Here is an 11,498-nt window from a genome sequence, read left to right as displayed (position 1 = left end):
ATTTATTTATTCCTATGCCTCTGACTGCAAAGAGCCACAGTTACTATTTACACATCTTTCTTAATATTCCTTTCTAACTTCAGGCTCACAATATTTGTTAGTTAATTATTGTTTGATTAATCACGTTTTCATAACTTTGCTAATCTCTAATTTTTTGTTATTTTCAGTAAGATTATTTATCCTAATATTATTCTTACCTTCAGTAAGTTACTGGTGGGCCATTTTTCCAGTCTTTCTCAGTGCAACATATGTGAGAATTTTGAAGTATTTGAAATGTTTGTCGTTGTTTCTTTACTGATGAAACTTTCATTCTGTTTTTCTCATTTGCTTCAGTCATTTAACCACTTGTGCCTACTTAACAAGTTTTATTTAACTTTAGTACTCCATTGTCAAACTAAGTTGCATCCCTCGACCAGCAGAAGACATTATATTGCGATCACATTTTCTTGGAGAAACCCAGACACTTAGTTCACAAATTATCTTGATGTAAAGAGAGAAGGTTAAATTAAAATACCACTTTTTTCCATTGTTTACTTTGTTTATGGATTGTTCCCAGAAAATACCTTTCTAATGCACCCCATTGACATAACCCCAGAACTATTTTTGACCAAGTAGTTATTTAACCAGAAATCTTTCACTTGCTGATTATTTGTCTCCAACCACATTGCCATTGTTAGGGGGCATGTAGACCAAATCCATCAGTGTTTCAGAATAGCAGAAATGGGGGGCCCAACTTGTTTATTCATTGAAAAAGCTCTCAAATTGTCTCCAATTTTCTTTTTCCCCCATAAACTGGGATTTTTTTGTTCTGCAGGTCCACCACCCATTTTCTGCCACCCTTGGTCCCAGAGCCTTTCTGGATTATCCATTTTGCCGGACCAACAGAGGTCATGGCCTTGAGTGGCCATGATACCGGCCCGCAAAGTCAGCCGTGGAAGTTGGCTATGGGAACGGATCTGCCAGCTCCATCTGGGCCGGAGGTCCAGAGCCCTAACCGCAGGGGGCAAATTTGACCCGCCAATCGGCACGGAGGTCCCGATGAGATCGGCCGCCTCACCCGGCCCAGGCGCCACATTTTCGGGGGGACTTCTGGGTGGGGGTGGGAGCGGATTTTGTCCAGACTAAAGGAGGGGCTGGACCACCAGCAGCCGGAAAATCAGTGTCGGACCTGTATCAAGTACTTATTCAAGTCTCTCAAGAATGTTAAGTATTTTAAATGAATTATTATATCACTGCACATGTTTATGTAAAGTTTAGAAAAATAAAATCAGATGGGGTCTTTGAGGAATATAACGCAAACTCAAACGAGCAATTACATGGGTAAAAGGGCCACTCGTCGGATTCAAGAAAATGCCTAGACTTTTTGTATGTACATTAAAAAGGGTAATTGGGGAGAAGATAGGATTGCTCAAGGATAATGGAGGGTATTTATCAGTGGATGTTGGTGAGGTACTAAATGAATACTTTTCATCTGTATTCACTAACAAGAAGGACATGAAGGACAATGAGATAATTGTGGGTAATAATATTAGTATTACCCACAATAGTTTGCTACAGTGGATTGAGATCAAGAAGGAGGTGGTGATGGGCTCTTGAAGAGCATTAAGGTGGATAAGACCTCGGGGTCTTATGGGATCTATCCCATGTTATTGAGAGAGGCAAGGGAGGAGATTGCAGGGGGCTTGATAAAGATCTTTGCATTTTCTTGAGCCGCAGGCAAGGTCATGAGGACTAGAGAATAGCCAATATTGTTGCTTTATTTAAAAAGGGAAGAAGAGATAATCCAGGTAAATTATAAAATGGTGAGATGCTGTGCAGTAGTTGGGAAGCTATTAGGATGGACTCTTCAGGATGTGATTTGCTCTAATTTACTAGGTTATTTAGGGACCGTCAGCATGGCTTTATCCACGGCAGGCCATTACGAATTTGATTTAGTTTTTTGAGGTGGTGATAAAAGTGATCGATTAGGGTTTGGCTGTGAATGTTGTCTACATGGATTTTAATTAGACATTTGAGAGTCCCTTATAATAGGCTGATCCAGAAGATTAAGATGCATGGGATCCATGGTGACTTGGTAATTTAGATTCAGCACTGGTTTACTCATACATGACACTGTATTAAGGTGGAAGATGAAGATTATTCTGGCCGGAGGTCTGACCAGTGGAGTTTTGCAGAAATCTATGCTAAGATCTATGTTGTTCATGATATGTATAAATGACTGGGATGTAAATGTAGATGGGTTGGTTAGTAAGTTTCCAAACAACACCAAAATTGTTGGAGTTGCAAACAGCGAGGAAGGCTGTCAAAGCATACAGCAGGACATAAATGAGCTACAGAAATTGATGGACAAATGGCAGATGCAGTTTAATCTGAGCAAGTGTGATTGGCAGCACTTTGGGAGATCAAATGTAAGGGGAAAATATACAGTTATTGGCTGGATCCTTAACAGCATTGATCTACAACGGGATCTCAGAGTCCAAGTCGATAGCTCGGCAACACAAGTAGATCGAGTGATAAAGGTGACGTATGGTATGCTTGATTTCACCGAGTATAAGGGTAAGGTACTCCTGTTGTAGCTTTATAGGATTTTGATTAGGCTGCATTTGGACCATTGTGTGCCGTTCAGACAGCCTATTACAGGAAAAATGTGGAGGCTTTGGAGAGGGAGCAGAATACTTTTACCAGAATGTTGCTTGAATTAGAGAGTATGAGATGTAAAAGACAGGTTGGACAAACTTGGATTGTTTTCTCTGGAGTGTTGGAGGCAGAGGAGCGACCTGATAGAAACATACAGTGCCCTCCATAATGTTTGGGACAAAGACCCATCATTTATTTATTTGCCTCTGCACTCCACAATTTGAGATTTGTAATAGAAAAAATCACATGTGGTTAAAGTGCACATTGCCAGATTTTATTAAAGGGTATTTTTATACATTTTGGTTTCACCATGTAGAAATTACGGCTGTATTTATACATAGTCCCCCCCCATTTCAGGGCACAATAATGTTTGGAACACATGGCTTCACAGGTGTCTGTAATTGCTCAGGAGTGTTTAATTGCCTCCTTAATGCAGGTATAAGAGAGCTCTGAGCACCGTCTTTCCTCCAGTCTTTCCATCACCTTTGGAAACTTTTATTGCTGTTTATCAACATGAGGACCAATGCTGTGCCAATGAAAGTCAAAGAAGCCATTATGAGACTGAGAAACAAGAATAAAACTGTTAGAGACGTCAGCCAAACCTTTGGCTTACCAGAGTCAACTGTTTGGAACATAATTAAGAAGAAAGAGAGCACTGGTGAGCTTACTAATCACAAAGGGACTGGCAGGCCAAGGAAGACCTCCACAGCTGATGACAGAAGAATTCTCCCTATAATAAAGAAAAATCCCCAAACACCTGTCTGACAGAACAGAAACACTCTTCAGGAGTCATGTGTGGATTTAGCAATGGCCAATATCGGCAGAATATGAACAGAAATACAGAGGCAACAGTGCGAGATGCAAACCACTGGTTAGCTGCAAAAATAGGATGGCCAGGTTACAATTTGCCAAGAAGTACTTAAAAGAGCAACCACAGTTCTGGAAAAAGATCTGGTGGACAGATGAGATGAAGATTGACATATCAGAGTGATGGCAAGAGCAAAGTATGGAGGAGCGAAGGAACTGCCCAAGATCCAAAGCATACCACCTCATCTGTGAAACACGGTGGTGGGGGTATCATGGCCTGGGCATGTATGGCTGCTGAAGGTACTGGCTCACTTATCTTTATTGATGATACAACTGCTGATGGCAGTAGCATAATGAATTCTGAAGTGTATAGACACATCCTATCCGCTCAAGTTCAAACAAATGCCTCAAAACTATTCGGCCGGCGGTTCATTCTACAGCAAGACAATGATCCCAAACATATTTCTAAAGCAACAAAGGTGTTTTTCAAAGCTAAAAAATGGTCAATTCTTGAGTGGCCAAGTCCATCACCTGATCTAAACCCAATTGAGCATGCCTTTTATATGCTGAAGAGAAAATTGAAAGGAACTAGTTCCCAAAACAAGCATAAGTTAAAGATGGCTGCAATACAGACCTGGCAGAGCATCACCAGGGAAGACACCCAGCAACTGGTGATGTCCATGAATCGCAAACTTCAAGCAGTCATTGCATGCAAAGGATATACAACAAAATACTAAACATGACTACTTTCATTTCCATGGCATTGCTGTGTCCCAAATATTATGGTGCCCTGAAATGGGGGGACTGTGTATAAACACTGCTGTAATTTCTACATGGTGAAACCAAAATGTATAAAAATGGCCTTTATTAAAATGTGCACTTCAACCACATGTGATTTTTTTCTATTACAAATCTCAAATTGTGGAGTACAGAGGCAAATAAATAAATGATGGGTCTTTGTCCCAAACATTACAGAGGGCACTGTAGAAAATAGGTGCAGGAGTAGACCATTTGGCCATTTGAGCCAGCACTGTCATTCAATATGATCATGGCTGATCATCCTAAATCAGTATCCTGTTCCTGCTTTCTCCCCATATCCATTGATTCCGTTAGCTTTGAGTGCTATGTCTAACGCTCTCTTGAATACACCCAGTGAATTGGGGAAATGGTTTTGACCACCTATTTTTTCCAGCTTTTCTTTGCATTGTGAAGGACATTTATGTTTTCTTTAGCCTTTACAAAGAAAAAATCTTTAACACCTTAAACCATTTAAACAAAGAAAAATGACCTTTTTAAAAAACATTCACATAACCACTCTGTTCTCCCCACAGACCATGCATATACTTTTGTTTTAATTTACTCTTTTTCCTCTCATGCTTGTCTCTAACCTATTAAAGTAATTGATTGTTCTGATTTGCGCTTTCATAAACACTACTTCCTTTCTCTGGAACTTAAGTTATGTTTGTATTTTCCTTTTTCTAAGTCTGATTAAGGACCCTTGATCTGAAATGTTAAGCATTCCTCCTCCCCCACAGAGGCAGTTTGATCTGAATGCTTTGAGCATATTCTATTTCTGTGTCAGATTTCCAGCAGCTGCAGGTTTATTTCATTCCAATGCGATTCCAGGAAATCTACTCTGAACTCTGAGGTCATGTCATCCTCATGGTAGCACAATGGTCAGAATTATCATTAATTTTCCAGCAAGGTCTAATACTTTTTATTTCTGTTTATAAAGCCAATGAATGCCTGAGATTATCTTTTGTAATTTTTGACAATATTTCAAGTTTCTTTTCATATATCCTTTTTATACCACCTCATTTTTTTCTGACCTAAAATTAACTTATAATATGCTCTATGTCTACAGAATTTACCGTCCATGTATGTCTTCCTAAATTTGAGTATTATTGATTACCTTCCAGTATTAAAACAACTGTTTTGTGTTTCTGTCTTCAGGTAGTTCCCAAACCAATTGTCGGCACTACACAAATGGTTACCACCAGCCAGCCCCAACAGAGACTCATCATGCCTGCAACTGCATTACCGCAGATCCAACCGAATTTAACAAACCTTCCACCCGGCACTGTTTTGGCACCAGCGCCTGGATCTGGCAATATGGGATATGCAGTGGTCCCAGCTCAGTACGTTACACAGGCAAGTAAAGCAATCTGTTCATGAGGGCTTAATAAACTGGATGAAGATGAAGACTTTAATAAATCAATTTGCACTTTAAACACCCAGAAGATGTTGTAATATTATTTATGAGGCATACAGACATTGTTGGTATGGTGCAGCAAGGGAAAGGAGGCTTAGAGTTCAGCACAGGGAAACCAGAGTGGAATAAGGCAGGTCCAACTGGGAGGAGGAAATTGGTTGTAGAGCAGGTACATCGTCAGGAGGAAGCAGTGAGATGTATAAGGGCAGTAGCTCAGGTTAAGCAGGGACAGTGGATGAACTGGGAAAGTGTAGAAAAGAGGAGGTTTAGCTGGAGGGACCTGTGGTGTATGGAGGCGGGTCATGTCAGTTTCGTTATAAGGGCTATTTATGATGTACTGCCATCACCGCAGAACCTCAAACAATGGGTAGGTGGGGATCCAGCATGTCCCTTGTGTTCAGAGGTGGCAATGTTGAGGCATATTTTGTCAGGATGTAGGACTAGTCTTTCTTAGGGTCAGTATACTTGGTGACATAACCAGGTCTTGAAGTGCATAACTGCAGCAATTGAGTGGAGGAGAGCACAAGTGAACTCAATAGGCATCAGGACTGGGAGTGTAGCGATTAATTTTGTCCGTGAGGGAGAGAAAGGTAGAGGGGGGGAGTTTGCAGACTGGTATGAGTCAGGCCAGTTACGGGGAGCCAATGATTGGCAGATGCAGGTAGATTTGGGAGGAAAGCTTGTTGTTCTGCGGGAAAGAATTAGTACTAGTTAGAGGCCTGATATAGTGTTATGGTCAGTTAATCAGCGGATAGTGTATTTTATAGAACTGACGGTGCCTTGAGAGAACTTAGTGGATGAGGCTTATGAAAGGAAAAGACAGAAATGTCGACTTGGCAGCAGAGGTTGAGCAGCGAGGATGGAGAGCAAGAGTACGTCCGGTGGAGGTGGGTTGTAGTGGTTTCATAGCGAGATCGACCACGTCGCTATTTGGAGAGCTAGGAATTTGTGGACAGAGTTTGTGTCAGGCTGTAAAGCAAATGTCAGAGGCAGCAGAACAGGGCAGTAGGTGGATTTGGTGGAGAAGAAATATTGTCAGTTGGGGGCAGAAAGGAAACGTATGACGTGCAGTATGTGTATTTCTTTGTAATTGTAGTTTGTGTAAGTGTATTCCAGTCTTATGCAAGGGTGATATTTGTGATGTTATAAGCTTAATGATGGGTAGGATAAGTTGGAGATAGGATGCAGGTGTTTAGCATTTGTTAGAGTGAACTAATTGGCTGCAGCTTCCTTTATTTAGTAGACACTGGTAGCATTAGGGGTGAGAGCTGGTATTGAGGGGGTTGTTCTGTGACGCCAGAACCAACTGTTGAGCCTTCCCGAGGTGTAGTGGGCCTAACTCAATGAAACACCAATGAAGGGAGGTGCCCACTTGATCATCCCAATTATATACTTTTATCTACAGGATTTTTTTTTAAGGGCAGTATGTATATGTACATATTGAATATGTAGGTGGCTGTTTTTTTGCATAAGGAGGTATTGTAAGTTGGAAAAGTTAGGTAATATTTTGGATTTGGACTTGGTTTTCCTTGTTGAGCGCTTATCCTGGAGTTATAGCACATACTTTGTTTTAATTGGAATTTATTGAAGACCTGCTCTCGCTCTGAATACGTTCAGATTTACTGAGGGCTATGTCTGGTTTTAAATATCTTCTGAAACAGAGGGCTGAGTGAACTATGGCATTCTTCCTTCCATTAAAAGCCAATATACAAGTCAAGAATATTTTAGCAAATGTTTTTTGTTTTGTTTTATGTAGTCACAAATTATAATCCCTATTTTCTGATTCTTTTCACTGTTTCCTGCTCTTGAACATCTGTGATGAATATGAATGTAGAAAAGAACTGCAGATGCTGGTTTAAATCGAAGGTAGACACAAAATGCTGGAATAACTCAGTGGGATAGGCAGCATCTCTGGAGAGGAGGAATGGGTGACGTTTCGGGTCGAGACCCTTCTTCAGACTGATGAGAATGGCGTTTGACCCCTGTTAGTACACTTCCTAGCTTTGAAAGCAATGCAAGGTCATTGTGCATATATTGTGTAGCTGCTTCCATGCTGAGAAAATCAGCACATTGTGACGAATGGGCAGTTTTTATGCAGTTATTACCTGTCAGCCGCTTATAGTGATTTGTACAAGTTCAAAAGGTGCAAAAGAGTAACCTGAAACACCAGAAATGTAATTTTTTGCAGTTAACATGCACTTTCTGAATAGTTTTAGTGATGGGACCTTCCCATCAATCAAGCATTTCTATTTTTAAAGATGTACATCACTTGAAGAAATATTACCACTCCTATGGTTACATAATTATAACTGGTCTGGGAAATGCCGATCAATACATTATTATTGCACAAACCACTTAACGGTTATCCTGTAGTATATTCTTGGATCATACAAGATTACTGAGCAGTCATTCCGCAGTGACATCTTTGTCTCAGAATCCAGGGTCGACTCAAGTCATTTCAGCACAAAATCGAGGCTGGTTTTCTTCTAATATCCATTCCCCGTATTGGTAAATAGACCCAAAAAGTATAAAAATATGCAACAAGTAATTTTGTTTTGTTTTCATTAGTTGCAACAGGCCTCCTATGTTTCAATATCCAGTAATAATGGATTTTCTGGAACATCCAACATTCAGAATCAAGCAAAGCTGCCGATCAATGGGTAAGTCAATGTATTATTATACATGGTATTACAAAATGCTGGAGTAATTCAGCGGGTCAGGCAGCATCTCAGGAGAGAAGGAATGGGTGATGTTTCGGGTCGAGACCCTTCTTCAGAAAACAAAAAAAAAGCAATGGGCTATTCATTCCACTAGTTGAGCATCAGTATAGTTTTAATGTTGCACTCTAACCTCTTCCCAAAGTCTTCCATACAATCCTTTCCTGTATTCCACTCCTTCTGTGCCTATCTAAATACCTTAAATCCACCTGTAATGCTTAACCCAACCACTCCATGAATAAATAATATCACTTTCTTATTTAATTTAAAGTCATAGAGTGATACAGTGTGGAAATGGGCCCTTCGGCCCAACTTGCCCACACCGGCCAACATGTCCCAGCTGCACTAGCCCCACCTGCACGCGTTTGGTCCATATCCCTCCAAACCTGTCCTATCCATGTACCTGTTTAAATGTTGGCATAGTCCCAGCCTCAACTACCTCTTCTGACAGCTTGTTACATACAACCACCACCCTTTGTGTGATAAAGTTACCCCTCAGATTCCTATTTCTTATACACCTTAAACCTAAGTCCTTTGGTCCTCGATTCGTCTACTTTGGGCAAGATACTCTGTGCATCTACCCGATCTATTCCTCTCATGATTTTATACACCTCCAAATATCACACCAACATCCTCCTGCACTCCAAGGAATAGAGTACCTGTCTACTCAATCTCTCCCTATAGCTCAGACTATGTCCTCTAGTCTTGGCAACGCCCTCGTGAAAATCCTCTTAATGACTTCTTTAAATCAATGGCAATTAATTTTGCTTTTCCCCGCAAAATCTCATTTCTTAATTTTCTCTACGACTAACTACTGAAGTATGGCTTATGTGTTTATATTAAGTGATATTAACCACTGAGCTTTTTGTTAGTTTTTTTTCCAACGCCAAGTGAAATACATTGCTATCCAGATAGTCGTTCTTTCTCCAGCAGGATTAGATGTAAAATATGCAATCCTCCAAATCGATGGAAAGAGAGGATGTTTAATTCATTGATTCATTTGTCCTCTTATTTTATTGATTTGCATTTGTGGAGCGCAATGCCTTTGCATTTCTAGACTGACGACAGGTAATTTATCTGGTCCAACAAAGAAAGCCATTTTTCCAATTATAATTCATACATTTTGCTGCCATTTACAAAACGCCATCAATTGGATTTAACTGATCATTTGTAAAAACATAATTGCTCTCAATGGTAGTATTGCCTCAGTGATTGAAGATGCAATTCCACGCACTATAATAACGTTCTTAAATAGAATCTTTGGACAATGAATGGTTAAACAATCAGATTGAAGAAAATGTAAACTTTTGGATTAGACAAAGAACAATCTGTTGACCTAATAATCTGTGTGCACGTTGAATTAATTCTGCTTCATTATCTGTAATTCCAACATTAAGCAGCATAAAATTGTTCATTAACTGGTATTGTCTTTCTTTTACCACTTTTCTATTCACTTGCCGGTTCTCCCTTTTGTGCAGATCATCCACATCAGAATCAGGATCTCGGCCTAGGAAACCTTGCAACTGTACAAAGTCTCAGTGCCTCAAACTGTAAGTAAGGGTTTTCAATCTTCATGCCAAAAGTAGATGGCCTATTTTTGAGTATTGACAGAAACCACAATCCTCAATCCACAACCTGTTTTTCCCACCCCCACTCCCGCTAAATATTTTGTCAAGCACAATTTGTTGGATTTTTAATATATGCTAAATTCTACGACAATGCTCCCATTCCTGAATAGAAGAGAGATGCTTCTTACTACGGTGCAAGACTAAGTTGGGCAAAGAAAAAAACAACAAAGTAGATGCAATAGTCGGATGTGGAAAACCGTTATTATTGGCTGAACACAATATTTGGGGGGAAAAATGATTTGACAAATCCTTTAGAGCATTTCTGATTTTGTTCTTAGGTAGGTAAGGGGAGAAGGATGTTCAGAAGACATTCGATAAACTGCTACGCAAATTTCTTACTTGTGGTTGAGCTTTATGGCAATGGGATATATCAGGAAATTGCAGATTGGTTAAGGGAATCAAAATGATACGAAGGAATTTACAGAATGGCAGACTGCAACAGGTGAAATGCCACAGAAGTTGCTGCTTAGACCTTTTTATAATTTAGGTAATATTTTCTACTTTTACAATACAAAGGTGGATATGAAAGTAAGGTGTAGGGAGGCATGGGAGGTTTGTGCAAAAAGGTGCAGAGGGAGTGTTACACCAGGGCGGGGACGTGAGACCAGTAAATGTTGCGATTCACAAACAATTGCTTGCTGTATCTGTATGAAATTTCATTAGTAAATATTGTGTTCAACTCTATTATCATCATATCATATCATATATATACAGCCGGAAACAGGCCTTTTCGGCCCACCAAGTCCGTGCCGCCCAGCGATCCCCGTACATTAACACTATCCTACACCTACTAGGGACAATTTTTTTATTTTTTTTACATCTTACCCAGCCAATTAACCTACATACCTGTACCTCTATTGCTGCATATAGAGGGTTCTGTTGTGAGCACACTTTGTTCTGAGTTCTATTACCTGCAATTCCTGTGCCAATTGAATGTTTTGGGAAGCATTGTAGGTTCAGGAGAATGATGTGTATAAGAAATATCTCCCAGGTGACTGACATTAAAGTCAAGGAGTTTCTAGGTTTGGGGACAACTGGAGTCAATGCCAAACATTGACGGAGACTCAGGTTCGATCCTGACTACGGGTGCTGTACTGTAAGGAGTTTGTGCGTTCTCCCCGTGACCTGCGTGGGTTTTCTCCGAGATCTTCGGTTTCCTCCCACACTCCAAAGACGTACAGGTATGTAGGTAATTGACAGGGTAAATGTAAAAATTGTCCCTAGTGTGTATAGGATAGTGTTAATGTGCGGGGATCGCTGGGCGGCGCGGACTTGGTGGGCCGAAAAGGCCTGTTTCCGCGCTGTATCTGAAATATGAAAATATGAAAATAATAAGGGAGACGGGGCTCTCCTGGATCAAATGCTCCAGGCGGTGATCGCAGATACAAGGTTTGAGATAGTAAATGACTGCCTGAAAAGGCAGGAACTTTTATAGTATACGCCATACACGATCCAGCACCTAGCAGTAAATAGGGGCTATGGCACCTGAAACAGCCC

The 11,498-nt window shown here is 40.4% G+C and overlaps 1 protein-coding gene across 4 annotated transcripts in view; it reads left to right on the top strand.

Annotated features, from left to right (window-relative positions):
- lin54 (lin-54 DREAM MuvB core complex component) overlaps positions 1-11,498 on the top strand; it is an 87,295-nt gene that overhangs the window by 59,104 nt on the left and 16,693 nt on the right. For all 4 annotated transcript variants that reach the window (XM_078401438.1, XM_078401429.1, XM_078401419.1 and 1 more), the window contains 3 exons: positions 5,398-5,595; positions 8,225-8,316; positions 9,852-9,923. In XM_078401438.1, coding sequence (XP_078257564.1) covers positions 5,398-5,595; positions 8,225-8,316; positions 9,852-9,923 — 362 coding nt within the window. The remainder of the gene's footprint in view (positions 1-5,397; positions 5,596-8,224; positions 8,317-9,851; positions 9,924-11,498) is intronic.

This window comes from Rhinoraja longicauda, chromosome 1, assembly GCF_053455715.1.
Source record: "Rhinoraja longicauda isolate Sanriku21f chromosome 1, sRhiLon1.1, whole genome shotgun sequence".
In the NCBI taxonomy this organism is placed as follows: Eukaryota; Metazoa; Chordata; class Chondrichthyes; order Rajiformes; family Arhynchobatidae; genus Rhinoraja; species Rhinoraja longicauda.
The sequence above is the reverse complement of the archived record's forward strand: the minus strand, read 5'-3'. Positions and strand labels throughout refer to the sequence as shown.